The 27,845-nt window shown below is 35.3% G+C and overlaps 1 protein-coding gene across 3 annotated transcripts in view; it reads left to right on the top strand.

Moving 5' to 3' along the window:
- The window catches only part of HMCN1 (hemicentin 1), a 460,798-nt gene that overhangs the window by 333,261 nt on the left and 99,692 nt on the right, over positions 1-27,845 (top strand). For all 3 annotated transcript variants that reach the window (XM_039881236.1, XM_039881237.1, XM_039881235.1), the window contains exons 43-53: positions 3,054-3,176; positions 3,551-3,712; positions 8,116-8,397; positions 9,433-9,600; positions 13,780-13,893; positions 14,450-14,536; positions 17,287-17,478; positions 20,811-20,984; positions 22,292-22,405; positions 23,292-23,437; positions 27,199-27,349. In XM_039881236.1, the coding sequence (XP_039737170.1) occupies positions 3,054-3,176; positions 3,551-3,712; positions 8,116-8,397; positions 9,433-9,600; positions 13,780-13,893; positions 14,450-14,536; positions 17,287-17,478; positions 20,811-20,984; positions 22,292-22,405; positions 23,292-23,437; positions 27,199-27,349 (1,713 nt within the window). The remainder of the gene's footprint in view (positions 1-3,053; positions 3,177-3,550; positions 3,713-8,115; positions 8,398-9,432; positions 9,601-13,779; positions 13,894-14,449; positions 14,537-17,286; positions 17,479-20,810; positions 20,985-22,291; positions 22,406-23,291; positions 23,438-27,198; positions 27,350-27,845) is intronic.

Genomic DNA, 27,845 nt, shown 5'->3' with positions numbered 1-27,845 from the left:
GAAATAATTTGCTTCCAGAAGAGAAAAAAATTTTTAAAAACTTTAAAAGTAGGCATTTATGTAGAAAATCACATTAACAAAGAATCTTCATAATCATTTTAAAAATAATCTTGAAGAAGATTATGAGAAGTGCTAATATTCACCCTATAAAAGAATAAATTTACTTTTTAATAGTAAAATTTACGATCTAGTAAATTTATATTTGCTACTTATTAGTCATGTATCATTAACTTATGCTCTTACCTCCTTCTCCTCTCCCTCCATTTCTCTTTTTCTTCCTTTCTCATTTCTTTCAAATAGTAAAAATATTCATATAACTCCCTATATAGGTAAGATAACATAGGTGTTATCAAGTAAAGGTTAAAACCAAGATTTGTAGTGATGATCAATTAGAAAGTGAGGTGAAGAATTCATTTTTAAAATGCTGTATTAGAAATACCTATAGGCTGTCCATGTGAAGCTGTCCTACATGCAGTCAGAAATAGGAGCCTACAGTTTAGGAGAGAGAACCGCTAAAAGGTGAGATTGGACACATGAGTATACATGTAGCAGCTGATATTAGAGAGAGTAAAAAGGATGTATACATAAGAGTCCTGTGTAGAATGACTCTCACGTGTACCGCGTAAGGGAAACAGAAAAAGCGACCCCAAATGGGAAACTGAGAAGGAACAAAAAGGTAGAGGGAAAACCGGGTAAAAGTTGTGTCATGGAAACTAAGTAAAACGGTGTCCCCAGAAGAACATGGACAACAGATAAGTTGGATGTGGGTGAGTGGATGGATGGATGGATGGATGGATGGATGGATGGATGGATGGATAAATGAATAATGTCAAATATTGCAGAGAAGTCAAATTAGACATAAACTGTGAAGTATACTTCAGTAGAGGAAAACAATACAGTAGGCACGAAAATGAATGATAGGGAAGAGAGTGTTAGACATCAAAGATAGACTCACTCAAAAACTATTTATAGTGTGCTTCTGTGTCCCAGGCATATGCCACATTTAGGCATAGAGAGGTTAATGAGAAAAGACAATGACATTGTTCACACAGAATTTATATTCTGGTCTAAAATTATCTTTCGATGGCCAATTAAAATTAAATTTCCTGAGAGTTATTATAGGAAGTTTTGTGAGAAAATATATCAGGGGATTGTGACATCTGTTAAGGATGAGTGGTTGTTAGGTCTCTGAGGAGAATGGAAGCATTACAAAGACCTGAAGAACACCATTCACTGTGGAGCATAGTGTGATGCAGAGGACAGGGAGAAGATATTAGGTAGGAAAGGTTAAGTGGGGCATATTGAGGAGAGCCTCTAAAATCAATTTCAAAAGTACACATTTGATTCTAACAGCGATATGATACCACTAGGGTGTTCAGATCTGTATTTTAGAAAGAAAGCAGAAAAACTCTAGAAGTATTTAAAAAATTGGTTAATAGGGTTAATTGATTAGGTGGAGAAATGTGGAAACAAGAAGAGTAAAGGATTGATGTCAGTATGGGTTGGCCAGCGGGGCTGTGTGGACAGTAGTGTCCCTCCCTCAGAGAGGGAACAAAGGTGGCCGAGTTCATTCTGGGATAAGTCAGGTTTGACCGTGGCCCTAAGGAAGGCATCCCAGTTGAGATGTTAAACAGTCAGAGGGGGTCTGCATTGTAGGTACAGAGGTGCAAATATTTCTATGAATGGAAGCCATGAAAGTAGAAAAGGGTAGAATTTAGGCTGGTGATCATGAATTTATTGTGGTGGTAATTCGTGTAATTGTCATTGTCTTCTGTAGGACTTTCCATCTATGGTATAGGTGATGACAGGGTAAACTATAGGACTCCTGTGCTGCCAAACAGGAAGGACAGTGGTACAAGGCGGTTGAGACTATTGGCAAAGGAGTAGTTGAAACTATTGATCATGAAATCACAGCTGGATAGAAAAGCCAGTAAGCCAGAGTAGGCGGCTGGGGAGACTTCTGAGATAAAAGGAGTTGAGATTCAGTAAAGTCGATGAATTGAGAATTGGGAATAATTGAATGGAAGAGCTGGAAAGATGGAGCAGTTGTCAGCGAGTGGCCTAAATTTGTAATTTATAGGAAAAATGTTATAGGTAATGAAAAGGCTATGGCCTTTGATGGAGAAGGGAATCAAGGAATTGAGTAGCCAGAGTGTTTAGACAGGTTATACATGTGGATGCTGAGTTCATACAGAATGATAGCAGCTCTTCATGTAAAGAGGATGGACGACAGCAAGTACCAAATCGTTCAGCGAATGGAAAAAGAGTGTGCTTCACAGATGGTGGTAAGAATGAGAAAGAGAAGTAAATTGGTGGCATGAGCCTCAGAGGAATAGAAGCTTTCGCAGGGGTGGTTGAACAATGACTGAAAACTGCACCGGAGAGTGAGAAGGATTCTCTCACTTCTCAACTCCCAGGAGTTTGGGAGAGCAAGCATCTGCTGCCTGGTAACATCACAACCAGAGAAGTGGCAGTGGAGGGAGTTCAGCCAGAAAATGCAGACTCGGCCTCTCAGAGAAGCGTGGGTAGTCAGGATTCACTTTGAATATTCCAAAGAGAAGCTGGAGGCCAGTGAGAGGCAGGCTGCGCAGTCTAGAATAGGTGACCCGTCTGTTTCTTAGATCAAATTCCTTACCTTCGTTCTTTACTATGTGTTATATGCCTGTTGTTTTCCAATTCTAAACATCATCTGAGATAACAAAACTGGTTAGGCACATGTGACTGGGTTAAGTTTAAACTTGGTAGGTGCCTTTGCTTTTTGGTGTAAGATGTCTACATATCTATAATAAATTAGCTTCTTTTTATGCCACTCTGAATATTTTGGTAATTAAGTTTCTATTTGTGAAAACGGGAAGTTTGCTATTAGGTATTTAGTCTGTGTCTTAAAACTGACTTTTAATGTGGTGTTAATAACGTTAACCTCACAAGCTAATTATTTCCTGTGTCATTCGAGTGCAGACCTTTTTTGTTTTGCATGCCAAGTGTTGCAGGAATTTCATATTAAATGATTGTAAAAATTACATTTTGTATTTTTTCTTTTTTTAATCTTTCAGTACCACCAAATATATATGGTTCTGATGAACTTGGTCAACTTACAGTCATTGAAGGGAACCTCATCAGTCTGCTCTGTGAGTCAAGTGGAATTCCACCCCCAAATCTCATTTGGAAGAAGCAAGGTCAGTTTTCATCCTTTGACATTTATGAAATTAAGTCTAAATGAAATATTGATGAATTTATATTTCTTTGACAAACCTGTCAAATTATTAACGAACTTTCCAGGGGTTTGCATACCAAAATACCAGACAGCATAATTAAATGTTATATGTGCAACACGTGATACTTCCACACTATACAGCTTAAAATCTAGATTTTTGAGACTGACTGCTGCCCAGAAAAAAATTAATTTTTTTTTAAATTTTAAAGCAGCGTCATCTGCTTTTTAGCTACTTGAAGTCAAAAGTAAATAGATAAGGATAAAGACTTATCAGAAAGCGTACACAAAATGCTTTCTATTCTTGCTTCGTATTCTGCCATTTGGCTTTCTCTGCAGGTTCCCCAGTGCTGGCCGATTCTGCAGGACGATTCAGAACTTTACCTGGAGGCAGACAGTTACAGATTTCAGGCGCTGAAAAATCTGATGCTGGGCTCTATACATGTGTGGCATCAAATGTCGCTGGAACTGCAAAGAAAGACTACAGTCTGCAAGTTTACAGTAAGTTATTGATTAGCCAGGCTTTGGCACAATTTTCTTTAAATCTTTTCATCCTTCCCTTTTCCTCATAAGTCTAAGATATACTCGAAGTGGCATAGTTATACTATACCTCTCATAAAACCCGCAAATTTAAATTATGCTGACATAATCAAGAGAAGTTACTTATTTCTGGCTATTATTTAGTCAGCAGTACAGTTGTCCTGTCTAGATCAGCTCAGTGATGGCGGACACATGAATGTGGCTGTAATTTGTTAGGGGCAGTATAGTGGGCATGTGGAATGAGGAGGGGTGACATTGTACCATAGGGTATATTTATAACATGTAATAAAATATTTTAAATAATAATTTGTATTAGATTTTAAAGTGTTTAAAATATGTAATTATCTCATTCAGTCTTTACCTGAGTTGTAATATGAGACAAAACTATTGCCCACATTTTACATTAGTATAAACTTAAGCCTCGAGAAGATTCCATGACTAACTGAGGTCACATGGCTTGTATGTGATAGGAATGAATGGCAGTAGAACACAAGATTACTAAGGCTGGCTCATTTTTCTTCTCATACGTATATCTGTTGAAGGTAGTCTAATTTTTGTTCATGGAATCAGTATAAATTAGGTGACTTCAGCTGCAAAGTTAGAGAATAACTAGTATCTGTTGCTTAAAAAAGTAGAGGTTTATTTTCTCACATAAAGAGAAACCTGAGGTTGGCAGTCATAAGTTGGTCAGCACTAAACAAATAAAATTAGAAATGACAGAGAAGTTACAACCATTAAAACAGAAATTCAAAAGACCATACAACAGTTAAATGCCATAAAATTGGACAACCTAGAAGTGCATAAATTCTTAGAAACAGACAATCTTTCAAGAATGAATTTTTTAAAAAATAGAAAATACGAATGGATGGATTACTAGTAAGGATATTGAATCATTAATCAAAAACCTCCCAACAAACAGAAGTCTAGGACCATCTGGTGAATTCACTGGTAAATTTTACTAAAGATTCAAAGATTTGATACCTATCCTTCTGAAGCTCTTCCAAAAAATTAAAGAGGAGGGAATGTTTCTAAACTCATTTTACAAAGCTTGCATTACTCTGATACCAAAAACTATACAAGGATACTATAAAAAAGAGAAAATTATAGGCCAATATCCTTAATGAACATAGATACAAAAATATTCAACAAAGTAGTTAGCAAAGCAAATTCAACAATATATTAAAAGGATCATGCATAATGATCAAGTGAGATTTATTCCAGGGATGCAAGGATGGTTCAACATTTACAAAGCAATGAGTGTGATACACCATGTTAACAAAATGAAGAATAAACACCATAACAAAATGAAGAATAAAAATCATCTCAATATATACAGAGAAAGCATTTGACAAAATTTAATATCCATTTGTGATAAAAACTCTCAGCAAAGTAGGTATAGAGAGAGCATACCTCAACATAATAAAGGCCATATATGACACTTCCACAGCTGGTATCATACTCAATAGTGAAAACTTGAAAGCCTTTCATCTAAGATCAAGAACAAGACAAGGATGCCCATTCTTCCACTTTTACTCAGCATAGTATTAGAAGTTCTAGACACAGCAAGTAGGCAAGAAAAAGAACCAAAGGCATTCAAGTCAGAAATGAAGAAGTAAAACTCTCGCTATGTGCAGATGACATGATATAATACATATAGAAAACCCTAAAGATTCCACCAAAAAAAAAAAACAAAACTGTTAGAACTAATAAATGAGTGCAGCAAAGTTGCAGGATACAAAATCAATATACAGAAATCTGTGGCATTTCTATATATTAATAGTAAACTATCAGAAAGAGAAATTAAGGAAACAATCTCATTTACAATTGCATTAAGAGAATAAAATACCCATGAATAACTTTAACCAGGAATTGAAAAACCTGTTCACTGAAAAATATTAAAAAACTATTAAAATAAATTGAAGAAGAAACAAATAAATGGAAATATATTTCAACTCATGGATTATAAGAACGTGTTAAAATGTTCATATTACCCAAAACAATCTACAGATTCAATGCAATCCCTATCAAAATTCCAATGGTATTTTTCACAGAACTAGAATAAATAATTCTAAAACTTTTATGGAACCACAAAAGATCCTAAATTGCCAAAGCAATCTTCAGAAAGAAGAACAAAGTTGGAGGTATCCTGCACCCTGATTTCAGACTATACTATAAAGCTATACTAAACAAAACAGTATGGCATTGGCATAAAAGCAGATACAATTTAATGGAACAGAATTTACAGCCCAGAAGTAAACCCACACATGTATATGAACAAAGTAATTTACAACAAAGAAACCAAGAACATACAGTGACGAAAGGACAGTCTCTTTAATAAATGATAATGGAAACCAGGTAGCCACATGCAAAAAAAGAAGAAAAAAAAAACCTTTAACTTCGACTACTGTCTTACACCATATACATAATTAACTCAAAATCAATCAAAGACTTGAATGTAATACCTGAAATACCAAAATTCTGGAAGAAAACATAGGCAGTAAGTTCTTTGACATTGGTCTCAGAGGCATTTTTGTGGATCCAACTCTAAAGGCAAGGGAAACAAAAGGGAAGATAAGCAAATGGGACTGTATCAAACTAAAAAGCTTCTGTGCAGTGAAGGAAACCATCATCAAATGAAAAAGCAACCTACTGAATGGAAGAAAATATTTGCAAATCATACATTCAACAAGGAATTGATATCCAAAATATGTAAAGAACTCATACAACTCAACAGCAAAAACAAACAAACAAACAAACAAACCTGATTAAACAACGGGCGAAATCTGAATAGACATTTTTCCAAAGATATACAAATGGCTACCTGGCACATGAAAAGATGTTCAGCATCACTAATTATTAGGGAAATGCAAATCAAAACCACAATATCACCTCGTAACTATTAGAAATAGCTATTATAAAAAAGTGAAACAATAAGAATTGGAGAAGATGGGAGAATAAGGGAACTCTTATATACTGTTGATGAGAATGTAAATTGGTATGGCCATTACTGAAAACAGTATGAAGATTCCTCAAAAAATTAAGAATAAAACTACCATATGATCCAGCTATTCCACTTCTGAGTACTTTTTCAAAGAAAATAAAAACACTAATTTGAAAAGATATATGAACCCCTGTGTTCACTATAGCATTTTTTACAATAGCCAAGATATAGAAACAACCTAAGTGTCTATCAATGGATGAATGGATAAAGATGTGGTGTGTGTGTGTGGATAAACATGTGGTGTGTATACATATATATATATATGTATACATATATATATACATATATATGTTATATATATATGTATACATACACATATATATACATATATACATATATATACATATATATGTGTATGTATACATATATATATAACATATATATATATGTATACATACATACGTATGTGTGTGTGTGTGTGTAATGGAATACTACTCAGTCATGAAAATGAATGACATTTTGCCATTATTACATGGGTGGACCTTGAGGTTATTTTGCTAAGTGAAGTGAGTCAGATGGAGAAAGACAAATACTGTATTATTTCACTCGTGTGAAATCTAAAAAACAAAACAAAAGAAAAGGAAAACCAACTGAGCAAAAACAAACTCACAGATACAGAGAACAGATTGATAATTATCAGGGGGAAGTTGTGGGGATACGAAATGGGTGAATGGGGTCAATGGTATGGTGAAAGACAGTAACTAGACTTTTGGTGGTGATCACTTTGTAGTGCATACAGATATCAGATTACAGAGTTGTACACCTGAAGTTTACATGTCACATGCCAATTTTACCTCAATAAAAAATGTTATATTTTTCCCTTTTACCGGGAGAGCTAAAAGTTCACAAAATCTAGACCATCCGCCCCTGCCAAGAGACCTTTATTTAGATTTTTTAGTCCTAAATAGATTCATGTGGCCACCTCAATGATCAGAGACAACTGGGAAATAGTCACAGCTCTTTTCAACTCCTGTAATAGAAGGTGGAGGGGAAAAAGGGATTGGTAATAGACATTGAGTTGTGAGCTAGGCTATTATACCTATTTTAAAATTAATACGATAAAGTTTTCTGCAAATGATAAGTTCAAATATTTGTAAAACTTTTCAAAAACAGGTAAAGTAGCAAACGTGACGTTCTTTCCTTAGTGCGTTGATAGCTTTGTTTTAGGTATGAACCCATTTAGAAACACTGGAGAAGAACTCTACCTCTCAACATAGCAATGCCATGTCTGTTAGTCTTAGGTCTTTCTTTAGGAGTTAATATTTTGACATCAAAACTGAATTTAACTTTGACTGATGGAATTTTCTGTGTAAAACTGAAGAAAACATTTCCTATTTTGTTCTCTTTCTTTTTTTAAATGCAGTTCGACCAACCATATCCAACAGTGGCAGCTACCCTACTGAAATCATTGTGACTCGAGGGAAGAGTATTTCCTTGGAGTGTGAGGTGCAGGGTATTCCTCAACCAACAGTGACTTGGATGAAAGATGGCCGCCCCTTGACCAAGGGAAGGGGAATAGAGATATTGGATGAAGGTCGCATCCTTCAGCTGAAAAATATTCATGTATCTGACACAGGCCGTTATGTGTGTGTGGCTGTAAATGTAGCAGGCATGACCGACAGAAAATATGACTTAAGTGTACATAGTAAGTGTAAATAACAAGCTCAATAGGTCTATTCATTGGCTGATATAATCTGTAGCATCCTGGCCGGGAGATAAAGGTCTTGAGTGTTGAGTCTTTTATTTATAGTCTATTGTTTTCTGCATACACACTACTTCTCCAGAACAATCTCATCACTTATCCTTCTATGACTGACCTATCATTTCTTACCTTGCTGAAAGAAGCATGTATTGAATTTTATTTTAAGAAAGCACATAGTGAAGTAGATAATTGTCTTTGATAATTGTACTTCTCGTCGAGTTCTACCCCAACTGCTATTCTTTGATTCTTTGTTTTCCAAATCAGCTGTCTTGGCTAGTATAAACCTAGGTTCCTGAGAGCTTGCTGACTCAGCATCAGTTGGTCATGAGTTATAGTGGAGTCAGCTTTAATGTTCTCTTTAGTGAGTCATAAATGTGCATAGGAATAGACCAAGCATTATGTTCTCAGGGACACCTATTTGTATGCATAGAATTTGAATTGAAATTTTTAAATCTATAAAAATGATGGTACATCTAATATAACTTGAATTTAGTCAAGACTCACACAAAATCCAGTTTTACTTTCCTCTAGTTTGCAACCAATGTATGAGCCAAAGCTTTAAGGAATCTGAATGTAAAAGAGCAAATGAGTCAACCTTAAGTATCTTTTGTTATATTATTTTAATTTTTAGATTATAATTATTTGTTAGAAAATCCTGCCTATAAGAAGGTCATGAATCTATATTAGAGGTTTACTGAAAAGATGAATGATTCATAGGAAATCACTCACCACCATTAGAATAACAATACGTAAGAGATTTATTGCTATTAGTGAGGAAAAGGTGACATTTTTACTTTCAGGAATGTTACACTAAAAATATTACTACAAATAGTAAGATCGAAGATGTGAATGTTTATTTTGCTTACTGTTGGTTAGTATACGGAAGTCTTCTTAGTAACAATAAATTTAGGATTTGGTACTTGATATATATTAACTACCCTCCTTTGCTTTTCTTATTCCTTTTGTTTTATCTTACAGCCCCTCCAAGCATCATGGGAAACCATGGGACACCTGAAAATATCAGTGTGGTGGAGAAGAACTCAGTGTCCCTGACTTGTGAAGCTTCAGGAATTCCCTTACCTTCAATTGCCTGGCTTAAAGACGGGTGGCCCATCAGCCTTAGCAGTTCTGTGAGAATTCTCTCAGGTATAAGAAATACTCCTAGTCTATTAATTGGGTTATCATCATATGGCCACAATTTCTCTTTCATTTCTCATCTTTCCCTGTTTTCTATTTCTTTTTGATTTGCTGCTCACTATAATACTGATCATATTAAGGGGAAAATATGTAGAAGGATATCAGAAGCTACATGAAAAGGGGAAAATCTCTAAATTATATCTAGATCCTTTTAAAATGGAATCTTGACAATGGCTTATTATTTAAATCATGGTGATGTCAAAGTATCCATGCTACCATAAGTACCAACCAATTTGAAAAGTGAAAAGTGAAAAGAAATGCTAAAATTGAGACCAGAGTCTAGAGTGATTCATTTTATATAATATACCTCCAAAACCAAGTATTTCAACTTATTTATGACTCTCTTCTGAGTGAATTTTATATTTCCAGGATGGGATAGTTTACTATGAGCTAAGATTTCCTTATTATTGTAAAAGAGGTATCAACTTATTCTACATCTAATTGTGTAGGAAATCTATTAGCTTGTCCTTTATGGATCAAAGGGATCTTGGGACATGCCATAGGAATCTGCGCTTTGTCCCTTTTAATAATGACTTGAATACAACTAAGAAGACTCTTGCCAAGTTTGTGGTTAATAAAAAGCTTAGATACTTAACAGAATAACTAATGTGTTGAATGAAGGCATCCAGATTTAAACACACTTCATGCTAGAACTTTTGTTATACCTAACAAAATAAAAGTTAAATTAACTCCTGCATTTAAGTTCAAAAACCAGTGATGAAAATTAGGGTGAGATATAGCTTCAGAATTCTTCATATGAAAAGATCTCTGAATTCTGTTATTCATTTATTATGCATTAACAGTGTAATGTGTCTAGCAAGAAGATAAAGGAAACATTTTGCCACATTAACAAAATGTATTTTCACCATTGAGAAAAGTAAGAGATCTATTGTACTGTGGACTTAACTCACTCATTATGAAAACCAGAAGGATTACTGACAATAATTTTAAAGGAGAGTAACCATGATGGTAAATAATTACAAAATAATTTGTCTGATTGTAATGAACCTGGAAAATAAACCTTATGTAACCTTATAGTTACATAGTGACAATTGAATTTAAATTCTTTGAAGAGCTGTTGTGTAGGAAAGGAGTATGTTGGTTCTGTTTAGTTCCGGGGTAGAAAGTAATGGGACCGATTTGGATCTGAATATAAACTAACTAACTATCTGTCTATCTGTCTATCTATCTATCTATCTATCTATCTATCTATCTATCTAGCTATCTATCTATGTCAAGATGAGCTATTTTAAGAAGTAGTGAGCTCCCTGGCCCTAAATTTGTTCAGAGTTTAAATCCCTACGTTTGAAAACTGTTCAGAAAAGATTCTTTCCTAGTGTTTGAATTAGATCTAAATATCCTAAGGTCCCTGTGTTTCTTCAAGATCTCATTCTATAAATGGGAACTCGACGAAGAATGTACATTGCTAATAACCTCATTTATTGCCTATCATACTAGATTTATGACCCCGTGCAAGTTACTCGACTTTGCTAAATTCCGTTTCTTTGCTGGTAAAGTGAAGATATTAGTAGGATTTACCTCTTAGGGGTTTTGTAAGGATGAGATGAGTTAATGTATGTAAAGCAGTTAACATAGCGCTTGCTTATGTGTAAGCATCCAATACATGTTTGTCCTTATTGCCGTAGACAACCTGGAAAGAGGTTTGTGGTCTCCACGGCCTGAGAGACGTTCCTGCACCCTCACTATGATGCTTTCATTTTCATAGGACTCCCAGACTGTGTTGGGTATAGGAAATCGTAGTCATGGCAAAGATTCTATTACAATTTGGTTACCCTAAAACCTGAACACATTATCTTCTCATCTTGAAATTATCCTCATTTTTTTTTTTTTTTACTTTTTTTCTAATTCTCAATTGCTGAAAAAGTGGGAATTCATATTAAACAGAATAACTACGTCAGAGCTCCTGGAAATCAAAAAGGCAAGATAGAGCGATGTGCTCTGGCTTATTATAGTATAGATAGGCAGGAGTGGTCTTTTGGTTCTATTACGTTTTGTTTTGCTTGACTAGCAGCTGGAGATCCCTGAGGGAACACAGTAAAAGTATTTCACCTTGTGGTGCTGCCAATGGAGTCATCCAGTTTTACAGTCTGAACATGTGTATTGTGCAACAGATGAATGAGAATCAAATGAATGGCATATGACTTGCTTGGTCCGTAGTCTGCTGCACACTTCTATTTCATTAAGATTAGTCCTCCTGAGACTTTAAGTGCAGCCTTTCTGAAAGCAATACTTTGATGAAGTCTCTATTATTGTTAGGAAGTTATGTGCCAAGAAGAAATAACCGCTATAAAAATTTAATAGGTACAAGAACTGTCTCTGTATAAGTAACTGTCAGACCCTTTTTTGTTTTTCGCTGGATTAAGTGAGAAGACCAGGAAACAGAGAAAAGAAAGATCATGAGACTTATGAGGTTGAGGTTTGCAGAGCCAGCAGTGACTCATAAAAGTTAGATTGTTTTAATATCTCTCAACTGGAATCATATTATAGTTTCACTAGTCTGAAGTAGCAATGAGCGCTTGAATCTTTTCTTAATTACCGTAAGTCTTTGACGTATTTAGATAATTTCTGTATTCAACGTTGCTTACATAAATTCAATTGGGGAATAAGCTTTGTTTGTTTAAATAAAGTACTATTAAGTTTGAGGATGGGAAAGTTGCTTATTGGAAAAGCTCAATGACAGCTTATGTTTACAAAAAGACAGTAGATGGACACTCCTGATGAATCCAGGTCCAGGTGGATATTTATATGAAAATTTCATCTTTAACCATTTCGGTCTTTTTCTTTTTTAGTTCAAATTCAGAGTACTAAGCAAAAATACACCAGCCAGAAAATTGTTGTACATTTTTATTTAGCGTCAGCTCCTCAGAGGATTTTGCGGACTCTCCTCCCAGCGCATCTCAGCTCCCTTGCGGGCTTCGTTTCAGTCTCATTTGCCGGCTCCTCCCTCTTCCTTCGCCTCAAATGGAGTTTTCCTCCAAATTATACCCTTCAGCATATCAGAGTTTCACTCTCAGTCTACATCCATTTATTGGATGAAGGATCTCTCCAGACAAAACATTACATTACATAGAAGTTCAGAATATAAAAGAAACAAAAGCAGAGTTACACCGTTGAATGAGGTGACCCTCCCACACACACACCCCTAAACTTTGATGTAAATAATTCTAGGATTCCATGAAACTCAATTGAAAAACTGGTGGTCAGACATCCTGGTTTCATCCATCCTTAAATGTTGTTGTCACTTATATCCGGGTTGCTGACGTGGTCGTCTTTCTTACATTCCCAGTTCTATGTTCCGTGGCAAACTGGGAATCACAGTTGCCTTTTAAAGCACAAATCAGATCGAGACCTTTTTGTTTACACACTTCATATCCTTTAGTGCAGCGGTCCCCAACCTTTTTGGCATCGGGGACCAATGCACCTATGAGAGTCTAATGCCTGATGATCCGAGGTGGAGCTGAGGCAGTGATGCTAGCGCTGGGGAGCAGCCGCAAATACGGATGTAACTTCACTCGCTTGCCCGCCACTCGCCTCCTGCTGTGCGGCCCAGTTCCTAACAGGCCACGGACCTGTACCAGCCCGCAGCCCAGAAGTTGGGGACCCCAGCTTTAGTGAACATAGTAAGGTCTAGATTCCTTAGCATCGCATTCAAGGGCCCACAGAATCTGGCCATACTCCATCTATCCTCATTTGTGACCATTTTCTCCAACTGCTCTGCTTAAAGTACCACACTCACATCTACTTTCTACCTTTGTATCTTCGTTCCTATTTCATCTACAGTGGAGGCTCTCAACTCCTCTACGTGTTAAAGTATGTTTACCTTTTATGGTTATATTCACATATCACCCCTGTGAAACTCTGTTTCTTGCTTGCTACCACTTAACAGTGTATTTAATTTTTTATCCATCGACCCAGAAAATTCTTCTGAATTATCTATTCTGTTTCATAGAGGCTAAAAGTATGATTTATTTTTTAAAAAGCTTGGCGTAAATTCATTTAAAGGCCTTTGAAGCACATTGATTAAATTTTACCTAAATTGAACACCACTTGGACAACTCATAAAGTTTCAGATTTCTTTTTGAGTCATCTGGTGTTTTTCTTCTCCAGGAGGTAGGACTCTGCGGTTGATGCAGACCAGAATAGAAGATGCTGGCCAATATACTTGTATCGTAAGAAATGCAGCTGGTGAAGAAAGAAAAGTCTTTGGACTTTCAGTATTAGGTATTTATATAATTTGCACATCTAGAAAAAATCTAATTGGCTAACATACATTCTGGAATGAGAGTTTAAATTAATCTACAGCTTGATCCCACATGTATGTGTTCTTTGGCCCCTGGACTGTCACAGTTAATAAGAATTCGATGCTAGAATTATTTAGAGGTAATCAGTTAGACTAAAATGAAATGCCATGTCCTGTGAGTTCACACTTGTTCAACAATATTCTAAGACTCTGGTAACTTACTTAATGCGAATGCTTATTAGAGTTATAGTGAGAAAAATAAATGTCTGATAAATGTTCTTACTCACTGATTTGTTGACACTTTTATCCAGACTTTAAGATTTACATTACAACAAAATTCATTGTATATTTGAATTCATAACATATAACTTTACAATATATCTTAAAGTTGGAATTGATCAAAATAATATTATGACATTATTCTAGTAATCCAATAATGAGAATTTGGGGGTTTGCTTTAAGTTATAGCTTAAGAAAAACATAAACCTAGATGCCTGTAAAATTATTAAAATTGTTACTTTTTTAATCTTTTTTTAGTACCGCCTAGCGTTGTGGGTGAAAATACATTGGAAGATGTGAAGGTAAAAGAGAAACAGAGTATTACACTGACTTGTGAAGTGACAGGTAAGGGGCTCAGCTCTTGTACTTCTATTATCCCCCCACTTCATAATTATTCATTCCCTCGGCTACGTATCCGAGTTGAGAAAACATCAAGCTGCTGTAATGTGCATTTGAAATTGAATTTTATTCCAGCATATAGAAATGTAGGAAGAAGTCTCTTAGGTTCTATGGAGATAAAAAAGAAATTTCCTCATAGAAGAGAGCGAAGAAGGAAGAGAAGGAGGGAGGGAAGGAAGGAGAGAGAGCCTCGCACTGGCCTTTGCTTTTAATTCAATAAATTACTGTATTTAAAAAAAAAATTCTGCTTCTGTTTGTATGCATGGTTCTCCTGCCCCACCTCTTTCTTTTCCGATTCCTTCACTGTTGATTGAAGGTTGTACCTTCCTTTCCTCTTCCTATTTTCTTAAATTTCATTTCAAAGACATAGGTAGGAATTTTGATGGAAAAGATGGCATTATTTCTAGTGGGGACTACCAAAAAACAAAATTGTCACCTTTTTTGGCAATATGTGTAATTTCTTCTTTTATTTTTTTTTATTTTTTAATGTTCCAGCTTTCTTCCTGTTGTTGATTTCTAGTTTCATATCATTGTGGTCAGAAAAAATACTTGGTATGATTTTAGTCATCTTAAATTCGCTAAGACTTGTTTTGTGGTCTAACATATGCTCTATCCTAGAAAATGTTCTGTGTGCTCTTGAGAAGAATGTATATTCTGCTGTTGTTGGATGGAATGTTCTGTATAAATCTGTTATGCCTGTAGTGTTTTTTTAAATCCTCTGTTTTGTTACTGATTCTCAGATTAGATGATCTATCCGTTGTTGAGAGTGGAATATTAAAGTCTCCAACCGTTACAGTATTGCTGTTTATTTTTCCATTTAGTTCTGTTAGTATTTGCTTTATTTAGGTGCTTTGATGTTGGGTGCATAAATATTTATAATTATTATATCTTCTTGACCCCTTTTCATTATATAGTGACCTTCTTTGTCTTTTTTGACCACTTTTTAGCTTAAAGTTTATGTTGTCTGATATAAGTATAGCTACCCCTGCTTTCTTTTACTATTTTCTTGAACTATCTTTATATATCTGTTCACTCTCTGTGTGTCTTTAAAGCTAAAGTGAGTTTCTTGTAGGCAGTATATTGTTACATCTTGGTTTTATAATTCATTCTCCATCTTTTGATTGGAGATTTTAATTCATTTACATTTAAAGGATATGGATAGGTGAGGACTTACTATTGCCATTTTGTTCATTGTTTTGTGATTATTTTATATATCCTTTGTTCCTTGCTTCTTATCTTGCTCTTTTTTGGGTGTGATTTGATGGCTTGAAAGTTCACTGATTCTTTCTCCTGCTGGGCCAAGTCTGTTACTGAAGCTCTCTTTTAAATTCTCCAGTTCAGTCATTGTATTCTTCAGCTCTAGGATTTGTTTTGTTTCATTTTGTTTTGTTGATGGTTTCTATTTCTTTGTTGAAATTCTCATTTTGTTCATGCATTGTTCTCCTAATTTTGTTGTCTGTAAACTTCTTTAAGAAGGCTATTCTAAATTCTCTGTCAGACAATTCATACATCTGTGTTTATTTAGAGTCAGTTATTGAGCTTTATTAGTTTCCCTTGATGGTATCATGTTTACCTGATTTTTTATGTTAGTATCTGTGTGTTTGTGTAAAGTGTCTCCTCTTTCAGACTTTATAGGTTCATTTCAGCAGAGACAGTCAGTCAGCTCAGCTTGGTGTTCTAGACAGATTAGCTCATGGTATCCTTGGTCAGGTGAAGCTTTCTGTCAGATTCTTTATTTTTGTGAAGCCACTGCCTGAGCTGTGAGGTCAGGGTGGGATTGACATTGGCTGGGAACAACTGGACAGGACTGCTAGCTTTATTCCCTGCCCAAATGCAGCTGTAGAAGAGGCTCCATGGTTGCCCGGATTTTCTGGTCAGGCTTCTTAGGCAGGACTGGGCGCTATACTCAGTATTTGGGCAGACTTGTGAATTTCCTTCCCTGCCTGGGTGGGGCCATGGAACATGTACCACAACCAGTACAGCTGAGTTTTCCAGTTTTACTATAATTTCATCCTAGCCCTGTTTCCTAATACAACTTGCTTTTATGGTTTTAACATTTAATTTAAAAAAGTATTTGAGTAATTTAAAACTTAATATTTAACATAAGTCCCATGTTAAAATAAATATAAAAGACATTTTCCCTATAGGCTATAAATATTAAAGGAATGATTACTATATATCTGTGTTTACCTATCTATATATCTATGCTAGAATCCTGATACAAACTGAAACTATCTGCTTGTTGAATTATTTAAAGGTTTTTCTTTTTTATAGCTTTCTCTCAAAAGTAGAAAATATTCTTTTTAAAATTTAATATGAATGCAAAGGTATTTTTGAGTAATAATTTTAATAAAAATACTGCTCTGTTCTTTTTTAAGTGTATTTTACTATAAAAATATTTAATTGTAATAGTCTAAGGTATGATAAGACAAAAAACTAATTTAGAATTATTTTACTTATGTATGAAAACTAATCTTTATTTGAAAGTTATTTATAATCTATGTGTGTTTTTAAAATTATGGCATGATTACTATTATAAATTAGGTTATGTTTGCAGATTTATTTTGGAATGAATGGTTACTGTATTTTTTAGAAGTGGGATATTTAAAAAGGCAAATGAGTGAAATGCTTTCTTTCAATTATCACTTGTAAACATGTGATTATATCCAGCTCTCAGAAATGGCTTTTTGTTGTAGGAAATCCCATGCCAGTAATTACATGGCACAAAGATGGGCAGCTCCTTCAAGAAGATGACACCCATCACATTATGTCTGGTGGCCGTTTTCTTCAGATTACCAATGCACAAGTGTCACACACTGGAAGATACACATGTTTGGCTTCTAATACAGCTGGTGACAAGAGCAAAAGTTTCAGTCTTAACGTGCTGGGTAGGTATATTTGGAATATGTACTGTGTACCAGGTACTGTGTTTTATGCTGGGGACACAACTATGAACAAGATCGACATCAAATATGCAGTAGTAAAGGAGATATATATATATACATATATGATGGTCAAAGAGAAGCAGGTTGACAGCGAAAGAGGCTTAACCTGAGATATTTTATCCATTCTTTGTGGGACTCTGCCATTGTTGGTAATTGTCCATACTGAATTCTATGTTTGGTAGCTATGATGAAGGAGAGCAGATGCGGAGAAGCCCACCACGGTTTTATGCCTGCTGATGAGTGATAGTGAATGAACACAGTTTCCTGTAAGGTAGAAGGATTAGAACAAAACAAAACAGCTTAAAATACTTTTATTTTAGAAGTGTGCTTCTCATCGTCTTAAAGCACATCTTCTCTCCTTCCTGTCACCAACTCATGTAGCAGTACTGTAAGCAGAATATCTTCCACTGGGGCGAGCATCTACTTTAGATTTTATTTTTCTTCTCATAATATGCTGCTCATCTATCTTTGTGTATGTTTATCTGTGTCATTTGCTAATTCACTAGTACCTTAAAGGAAGAGTGTTAAAGGGTACTGCCATGCAGATACACAACCTGAAGAATGCAAATTTAGATCTTTTATCATTTAATGAATAGTTCTTTCTTCCCAGATAAATTCTCTCCCCTTGAAATTAATATAGAATGTGCAAACTCTATGTTGAGTCAATGATTGAGCTGCGAAGACTCCTAGGTTAAAATGGAGACTGAGACCATGGGTCTAAGTTTTAAATCTCAATGATTTCCTCCTGAGCCAACAGATTAGCTTGTGCATTTGAATACCAAAACCTGTGTTAGCAACAAAAACTACAGCATGAAAGAAAATGGACTAGGAATGATGAAGTAACTGTGCATTCAGTTCCTAAAGCATCAAAGCTATGCTTATGTCTCAGGAATGACATGAAAATAGATTCTTAATTTCTGCTCCTATTTTGAAATTTAAAATACACCACCGAAATGTATAATATTTGATTGCTAACGTTAAAATACTTTTCATTCTGCTAAAATCAACTATATTTGAGTATGCATATTTTTCAATTTCTTTGATTGTTTTCGTAGTTACTGGACAGACTATTTGGGGAAAAACAGTCCCATATGTGTAAACCTCCCATACAGGACATAGCCCTCAGGTAGCTTACAGTCTAATTGAGTAGAAGAGTTACCTATGCAAAAAAATTTAAATCAAAATACTGGATAATATAGAGTGTCAAATGTATAGTATAGAGATAATAAGTATATAGATAATACTTATTTAAAACTGTAAACTCCCCAAGGCAGATCTCCCCTTTATCTTTTAGAGGATTTAGCCCAGCACATAACATAGCATTGAATAACAGATATATGGATAAGTATGAATGACAGTTTATGAGCTAGTGTCTTCTAACATGCCTGGTGCTCCCTGCACAGCATCAGTGTATGAAAGGCAAATGCCCAGGCCTGGATTTGCTCTCCTCTCCTATAGCTTAGTGCTTCTCTCAGAGCTCTAATCAACTCATGCCTCCTTCCTCCTACCCTGATTCACCTCCCAATACTGACTCATGCCCAAATCCTATCTTCTGTCCTCTGGAAACCTGGATTAAAACTCTCTTCAGCTCCTTACTGTAATTAAAATCTGATTCTTCCTAAGAAACACTGCCTCTCCAGTGAAAATCATCTCTTTATCCCAGGTATTCCAAGTTATGCTGTCTGACTACAACCCTCCCCCAGCTCCCCCTTCTTAGTTTTTATCTATTTCTTGTTATTCTACCTTATTCATTGAAAACTGAGGGACCTGGATCAAAGCCTTCATTTCCACCAACTTCATAAAGTTGAGGTTATTTTATAGCGTATATGTTTACAACTTCCATTCCACCCAGGCATAATTCTCTGTCTCTTTGCTTGGAAATAAATAATTCCTTTCTTTTCCCAGAGGATGAGTTATCCTTCTTTTTCACAGTTACTGCTTGCACTTATGTCCCTGATCCTGTATCTTGCCACCTTCTGGTACGTCAGTCATTCCCATCATCCTTCTTATCGGCATCTTCACCTTCTGCTGTCTCCATCATTTCATGTTGTAACCACTCCCTGTCTATACTTCTTGTCCCACTAACAGTAGGCTTCTGCCCACACCGTTATTGACACTGCTATGGCAGAGGCTACCCAGTTGCTGGATCCAACAGATATTTTTCAGTTCTTATCTTAATGTTTTGGACATTATCACTTTCTGCTTGACAGTGTTCTTCCCCAGTTATCCGTGCATGCCTTTGGTTGCTCCCTTTCTCTCTCCTTTATGGACTTTTACTTAATCCAACCTTTAAACATCAAGTTCCCTAGAATTTTGTTCTTACTTCACTGCTCATTTTACTTTAGAAAATGCTCTTCAAGTAATAAACTTAATTCCCAGATAAACTTAATTATCATCTCCTATACACTGGTGACATTTTTGATCTATACTTGCAACTCAGATCTTTCTCCCCAGGTTTGGATTTCTGTATACAATTGCTTGGTAGACATGTCTACCTGGAATTCTCATGGGCACAAACTGAACAGACCATCTTTTCCTCCTAAATGGTCCAATCTTTCCATATTTTCTATTTATGTTGCTTCATTGAAGTTTATCTAGACTCTCAAGCAAGAAAACTGGAAGTTGTCTTTGATTTGGTTTCTCATAGCCCCCAGATTCTATGATCGAGTCCTGCCAGTTGACTTCCTAAATATTTCTTTAGTTCTTCCCTCCTCATTATGCCGACTTTCAATGCTCTAACTCAGTCCCACATGATCTTTTACGAAACAAGTGCACCTGTGTCTGTTACTCTTGCCTCCAGTATTGACCCCCTCGAATCCATCCTCCATATCTTCCCTGTTTGCCCCACATTCCTGACACTCTACTGCTCCCAGTGTGCTCCTTCCTCCTCCTCATCTCACTTCTCTCACCTTCTAACTACCACTAATCCTATAAGGCTCACTCTGAAATCCCCTTTAGAAAGGAGGCCTTCCCCGGTGACAGTCCTCACACTACACCTCAGATGGGATTGAATGCTATGCCTCCATATCCTGCATCAAAATTCCCATCATTACCCTATTTACATTGTGTTATGATTCGTTTTTATGTGTCGTCTTCATTACCCTGTGTTTTTTGAGGTTCTCACTGCTTTTGTGTGGAATAAGAACAATAATCAGTTGTTTTCTGTAATTGTTAAGCAATAGAATCACGCACTAGGTACAATGAAAATTTAGAAATGCACAAATAGTGAAATTTCTAGATGTATTTTTTTGATTAAATTTTAAATCTTTTTTTAGTATCTCCTACAATTACTGGTGTCGATAGTGATGGCAGCCCTGAAGATGTCACCGTTATCCTTAACAGCCCCACATCTTTGGTCTGTGAAGCTTATTCATATCCTCCAGCTACCATCACCTGGTTTAAGGATGGAACTCCCTTAGAATCCAGCCGAAATATTCGTATTCTTCCAGGTAAGTAGTTTATTTCGGATGCCCAAACTGCATTTGCGCCATTTACTATTGCTTATTTTTTAATAAAAAGTACTTATGCTGTTGGTCATATTATGTTCTATTGACATTTTAATTTTTTAAATTATTTGTATATATCTTATAATCTAAGGTACTTGAAGTTACTTTTTGAAATACCAATAAAGTATCTAAATAAAAAGACAAATAAAAAAATACTGTGATGTAATTAATTTCTAAAATATGTAGAATGCCAAAAAAAAAGGGTAGAAATTTATTTTTTGTTGAATTGAACCTTGAAAAAAAATTAGTATTTAGATTGAGTTTATTTCTCTTTAATACCATTTGTATGAAAATAGAAAGAATTAAAAAGTGTGATCACTGGCTTTAAGAAATTTACAGTCTTATGTGGAAGAGACATAAAATGTGTGACAGCTAATTAACAACATGAATCCATGAATAATCATGGGTTATGAATAGTCATGGGTATGATTAATGTGGTAGTGACAAGTTTTATAAGAATTCAAAAGAAGAATGGCCACCATGGGCTGAGGTGGTTAGGAATTGCTTTGTTCAAGTCAGAACTTGAACGAAACCTTAAAGTTGTGGAATTTTGTTGTTTGGAAATGAGTTGGTTTGAAAAGACTTCATATCCATCAGAATGACTCGTGCAGCAAAGGTGCAAAGTGAGAATGGCTTCTCTATGTGCAAGTAATAACAATTAGATCCCTTATCTCTCGGTCGAATAGAGTCATTGTGTGTGTGTGTGTGTGTGTGTGTGTGTGTGTGTGTGTGTGTGTGTGTGTGTGTGTGTGTGTAGCAGATAAGGCCAGGAAGGAACATTGGACTCCTGTTTTGAATATCTGGATTAAAGAATTTTGACTTTATACTTTAGTCAATTGAAAACCATTACAAATTGTTAAGGGGAAAGGTACCATAATAAAAACTGTGTTTTAGGAAGATCAATCTCTACTGATAGGCCAGGTAGATGAGAGGAAGAAGGTAACTAAGGCAGAAGACCTATTTATGAAGAGTGTAATAGGGACTCCAGCTAGAGTGTAGACATCATGGGAGGGTCAGAATGAGCATGAGATAATCCTCACAGAGGACCGCTGAGGACTTAGTGACTGTCTTCAGCCACCATGCTGTGCCCATCTGTATTGTAGTTTGTCTTGAAGTGTCAAAGATCTATTACAGAATTGGCATAGAGAAGAAGAAATATATTAATAGTAAGAACTGAAACCTGGGTAGTTTGTGCGTACTCTGCTGCCACTGTGACTTCAGAGATTCTTTGGTGTTCCATGATTTTTCAGGAGGTAGGACTCTGCAGATCCTAAATGCACAGGAGGATGATGCTGGAAGATACTCTTGTGTAGCCACTAATGAGGCGGGGGAAATGATAAAGCATTATGAAGTGAAAGTCTACAGTAAGTTCTGAAAGAACGCTTTGTTTCATATTTTCCCTGAGTTGTCTAACATTTTTAATTGTGTTTTTCATTATGGGTTCATAATTATTTATATTAATTATTAAAGTTGGTTGTTTATGCAGCTTGCTTCATTAAGATGGATACTGAATTAAGTATTATGCCCATGACCTCAACTGTTTAAAGATATAAAGAACCCACTCAGTCTGCCCACTGACATCTTGGAGAACTTGTCAGTGGCACTTCCTTAAGTTTCTCTATCTTTCCCTCTATTTAGCCCAGAGAATTACCCTCTGGGCTAGGTTATAGTACTTTCATGCACAAAACTGTTATTTAAATACATATACTCTAATTAGCAGCCTAGAATAAGTTCATCAATGACTTTAGGCTGATCTACTGTACACTGACCTATAAATAAAAAGCAAAGCTAATACTACTATTCATAGTGCCTACATTTCAGGATTTTGTTTTTGTTTGTTTGTTTTTGCATTTAAAAAAGAAGAGTAGCTTTCTGATTGTCTTTTTTTTTTTTAATCAATCCCTTGTCTTTTTTTTAAGCAATCCCTTTAATGACCTATAAATTGCATTTTTTATGTCATGATCAGACTGTGTCTGGAGATCTGCTACAAATGACACTGTTCTGTGAAGGACATTAGCCTCACTGGCAGGATTATAACGATGAAAGGAGAATGATATTTTCCTTCACATTCTTTATCTGAACACTAGCCTTTCATAAGATGCTAACTTGAGTCCCAGATGAGAAGGGAGCACAGAAAATCCCTGTTATTCCCTCATTTTCTTGTTAAGTGATGCTCAGTGTGATTTCCATGGTATTCCACGTATTTAAAAAGAAACAATGTCTAATTCTTTAATATATGTTTTTCTGCAGTTCCACCTATAATCAATAAAGGGGACCTCCTGGGGCCAGGTCTTTCCCCTAAAGAAGTGAAGATCAAAGTAAACACCACCCTGACCTTGGAATGCGAAGCTTATGCAATTCCTTCTGCCTCTCTAAGCTGGTACAAGGATGGACAGGCCAGTCACAAGATTTTTCATTTGCCGATGGTTTCTTAAAGACTAAAATGGTCTATTAAATAATAGTAATAATAATAATAATAATCAGACACAAGTCACTCAGGGAATCAATGCGACCTTAAAACAAGTACAATCCCATACTCAAATATAAACCTGCAAAAAATCTTGAACCATATTCAACAATATTGGTATTATTCCATCAATGAAATGTTTGAAGGATTATCTTTTGTACATTAGAAGCTGTCTGTGAAATCCAGCCACCTTCCCACTGGGAAATGGTTTTTGTGTTTTGTGGTTTTGCAGAGTAGGTAAACTTTGTGGAGAAGAAACACAAAAACAGTGCTAAACCAGATTATTATGACAGGCATAACATGGGTACTGAGTTTAATCAGAGCGTTCTCTAAACACCTTTAACTCTTTTACAAAAGGTTACATGATGAAGGGAAAAAGCTGAATGTGATTAAATAAATGCCCGATACAATTAAGTAAGGGCAATGAGAAACTTTAAATGAGAGGCACATCTGTCAATTCTCATTTCTCATTCAACTTGTTTTCTTCCATGTAGGTTTTAAAGAATTGTGCTGGTGTTTTAGACCCAAATAGATTTTCTCAGCTGCTGTGCTTAATACAGATGTGACATAGCTAAGCCTCTCTTTGTCCTGTTTTACACATAATCAGCCAAATGGTCAGTTAAATCCAGTTGTAGAACTTCAATTCTCGGTCATGATTTAAGATGCAGAAAGATATGGCTTTATTTTTTCAGATCACAGATGGATTTTGCAATACTGGCAGCTAGAAAAAAATCATCTCTTATAAAATAAGCAAGTTTCATCTGGAAGCCATTGCAAAAGGAAAAATATGGAACTCCCACCATGTTCTGTTTACAGTTTCTTTTCTGACTACGAGCACACTTCATGGTACCATATCAAACCTCTCTGAGTTTGCTTGGAAACAAATAGTTCCTTTCTCCTTTGAAATCTTATTTCTAATTTTATCTAAAGCCTTTTCATTCATTGTAGTTACTACACATGCACACACATACACACACACACACATACACATGCACAAATTGGATAATGGCTAGACTTGCACTAGAAATGAGGCAGTCTGGGTTTTTTTAATTTCATAATAAATGGAAGTTAAATTACAATTTCAAATTCAAACTTTGAATTTGATCCAATTGTGATACTTTAAGCTGCTAAATATTTTAGGGTTTTGGATTAGTCCCCTAGAATGTGTACAGAAAAATACTGGTTTATGTTTATTTTCCATATCCTTTCTTCTGTTATTTCGTTTTTCAGATAAGCAACATTATTTGAGCAAAAAAGTTTTTGAGGAATGTCCACCAAAAATATTGGCAATGATAGTCACAATAAGTTTTGATATAATCTTTGAGTTTTATTTGTTCATGCTCTGGTTTTTCTCTTAGCATAGAAATTTTAAATCGTGCTATTTTTATATGTGATGTAATACTAATAATGATCCATTGCATCCAAAATTATTTATTGAGCATACTATACTATTGGACAGGCACTGTTTTAGTTGGGGAGGATACAGACTTAAAGGAAATAGAGAAAGATCTCTGTTCATATGAAGTTTTGGGAGACAAAAGCTAAACAGACAAACCTGTAAAACATGACATGTGCCAGCAGGGTAGATGTTATGGGGAAAATTCAATCAGGATAAAGAAAAGTGAGTCAGGGAAGTGTGATCTCTTATTTATAAAGGGAAGGCTGTACTGATAAAGTGATATTCGAGCAGAAACCAAGAAAGTGAAGGAAACAGAAATAAGATATCTGAGGGGTAAATATGTTAAAGTAGAGAGAATTTCAAGGCAAAGGCCCTAAGACATTTTGGCTGGAATGTAGTGATTCATATGAACACAGAAGAAGATGTGAGTAGAAGGCTTTTATTCTGGTGGGAAACCACTGGAAACTTTTGAATACAAGAGTGTTACGATCTGACTTAAGGTTTTAAAAGGATCACATTGCTTCTGTATTGGGAGAAGAAATAGGGAGTTCTGATTTGAATTATTGCAGGAGCCTAGAAGAGAGACGGTAGTTGCTTGGATGAAGGTGATAATCAAGATGTGAGGGAAAGAGATGAGTCCAAGATTTTACATGCGATCACTAAGAGAGTGAAAAAAAAGAGGTCCGAGGATTAAACCCGGAAGCACTTCTACATTTAGAGGTTGTGGGGCAGAGAATGAAGCGTCCCAACAGATAAGGGAAAAAAAGTATATCAAAATGAAAACAAATTAAACTGTGTTAAATGTCATTGAGAATTGACCAGTAAATTTAGCAACATGGGTGTCATTTGTGACCTTGACAGAATCATTCTGATCAAGTAGAGATGGTAAAACTCTGATTGGAGCAGATTCAATAAAAGATGGAAGGTAATGGAGACAGCAAATGTAGAAAACACTTTTAAGTCATTTGGCTTTTAAGTAGAAAAATGTGGAAGTAGGCTACAGTCTAAAGAGTTTTCTTTTAGTGGGGGAAGTTGTTCAATACTGTATGCAGATTCAAATAATCTGGTGGAAAAGAAGAAATTGCTGATGATGTCGGTAAGAGCAGACAAGTTGCTGGAGGGATGTCTGTGATTAGACGAGGGGATGCTTGGCATGGACAGAGTCTGGTATTAACCAGGGTTAGGGTTTTGCCAGGGGAGTAAAATAAAGAGAAAGGGGCAAAGGAGTCGAGTGTTTATGCAAGGAAGGATTGCCATGATAGATCTTCTTTGGGTCAGGAGGGAATAGAGGTCAGGGTAAGAGTGAAAGGCAGTGACAATATTGCAAGGTCAGCGGATCATGAGTCAAAAAATTATGGAGGTTGGGATCCTAGAGGAATTGACTTAGAAAGTTAAGAGGTGGCAGTCAGAGAGTGAAAAGTTGAAACTGAGATTACAAAGTACTGTAGTTTTGGTAATTATAAAATCTAGGTATGATTCACCTATTGAGTGACTAAGAGGGTCGGGGGCAAAAAAAAAAAGAGGAGAGATGGTTGAGGAGCCGAGGGCACACAACATTGGATGATTGTCTTTGTGGGTATTGACATCATAAAGAATTATAAGAAAAGTATCATTATAAGAAATGGCATTGAGCCAGGAGCTAAAATAAGAAGGAATTTAGTGTAAATGGAAATGTGTAGAAGATGAGAAATGTCCTTTTAAGTGTAGGTAATATTATTAATAAAACATCGTAATGTAAGTATCTGCAAGTTAATGTTCCATTAAGTATAATAATACTTTCAATAAAACATTATATTGTAAATATATCTAGGTTAAGATTTCTCATTTATGAAGTATTGATGTTTCTGAATAAGCTGATTTTAGATTAAATCAGACTATGTTAATGCCCTCAATCTTTCATTAAAAACTCTAACATTTTTTACAAAATTATGATAAAGATTATGCTTTTTAAATACAATGTGGCATCAACTAAAAATATTTTTTTCCAAAAATGGATAAATGGGAATGGTACCTAAGAACTTTTTTTAATCATAAAATATATATAAATGTGCCATCCAGAAAGACCTGGCAGAGATGTAAACTATATGAGCTATAAATTTTAATAGATAAAAACGTGATCACTCAAAAACTCCGTTTAATCAAATTCAGTAAATTAATTAAATTATTGTTGTCTTGAGTATTTCACATAAAATTTTATTTTCATTAATGCATCATAAAAAGTATCAACTGCACGGTCTCTTCGAGGATTTATAAGAGTACTGAATGCTAAAATTATTATAATTGAATCACAGCCTCTTAAATCAGATGATCATGTTAATATTGCTGCGAATGGACACACACTTCAAATAAAGGAGGCTCAAATATCAGACACTGGAAGATATACTTGTGTGGCATCTAATATTGCAGGTGAAGATGAGCTGGATTTTGATGTGAATATACAAGGTAATACTCATATACTTATAGTATATCATTTAACTTATATGATATGTCAAAGCAAGTTGAAGAGATTTGACTTCGTTTAAGTAGTTTTCTCTGTTGACAATGTAAATTTATTATTGAAAACTTGAATTTGAGAAATTAACAAAGAAAATAATTCTATTATTCAGGATTACTTTTATTATTTTTGTGTGTTTCTTTTTGATATTTTTCCTTCTGATATATTTTCCTAAGTGTATACTGCATTTACAAATTAGGTCCATAATACACACTTCTCTGTTACATTAGCTTTCCACCAATATTATATCATGAAGGTTTTTTTTTTAAATAACATTTACATGGAAGGCAAAAAGATAAAGTACAGAATTTAAAGTAGTCAGACATGGAATAAAATGGTGATTTAGGCTCCTACAAGCTTTGCGACTTGGTCAAATTACTTAAATATTTTAAACCTGTTTCCTTGCTTTTAAAATTAATGCCTTATAGAATCATAGTATTAAGT

The sequence above is a fragment of the Pteropus medius genome, unplaced genomic scaffold, assembly GCF_902729225.1.
Source record: "Pteropus medius unplaced genomic scaffold, Ma_sr-lr_union100, whole genome shotgun sequence".
In the NCBI taxonomy this organism is placed as follows: domain Eukaryota; kingdom Metazoa; phylum Chordata; class Mammalia; order Chiroptera; family Pteropodidae; genus Pteropus; species Pteropus medius.
The sequence above is the reverse complement of the archived record's forward strand: the minus strand, read 5'-3'. Positions and strand labels throughout refer to the sequence as shown.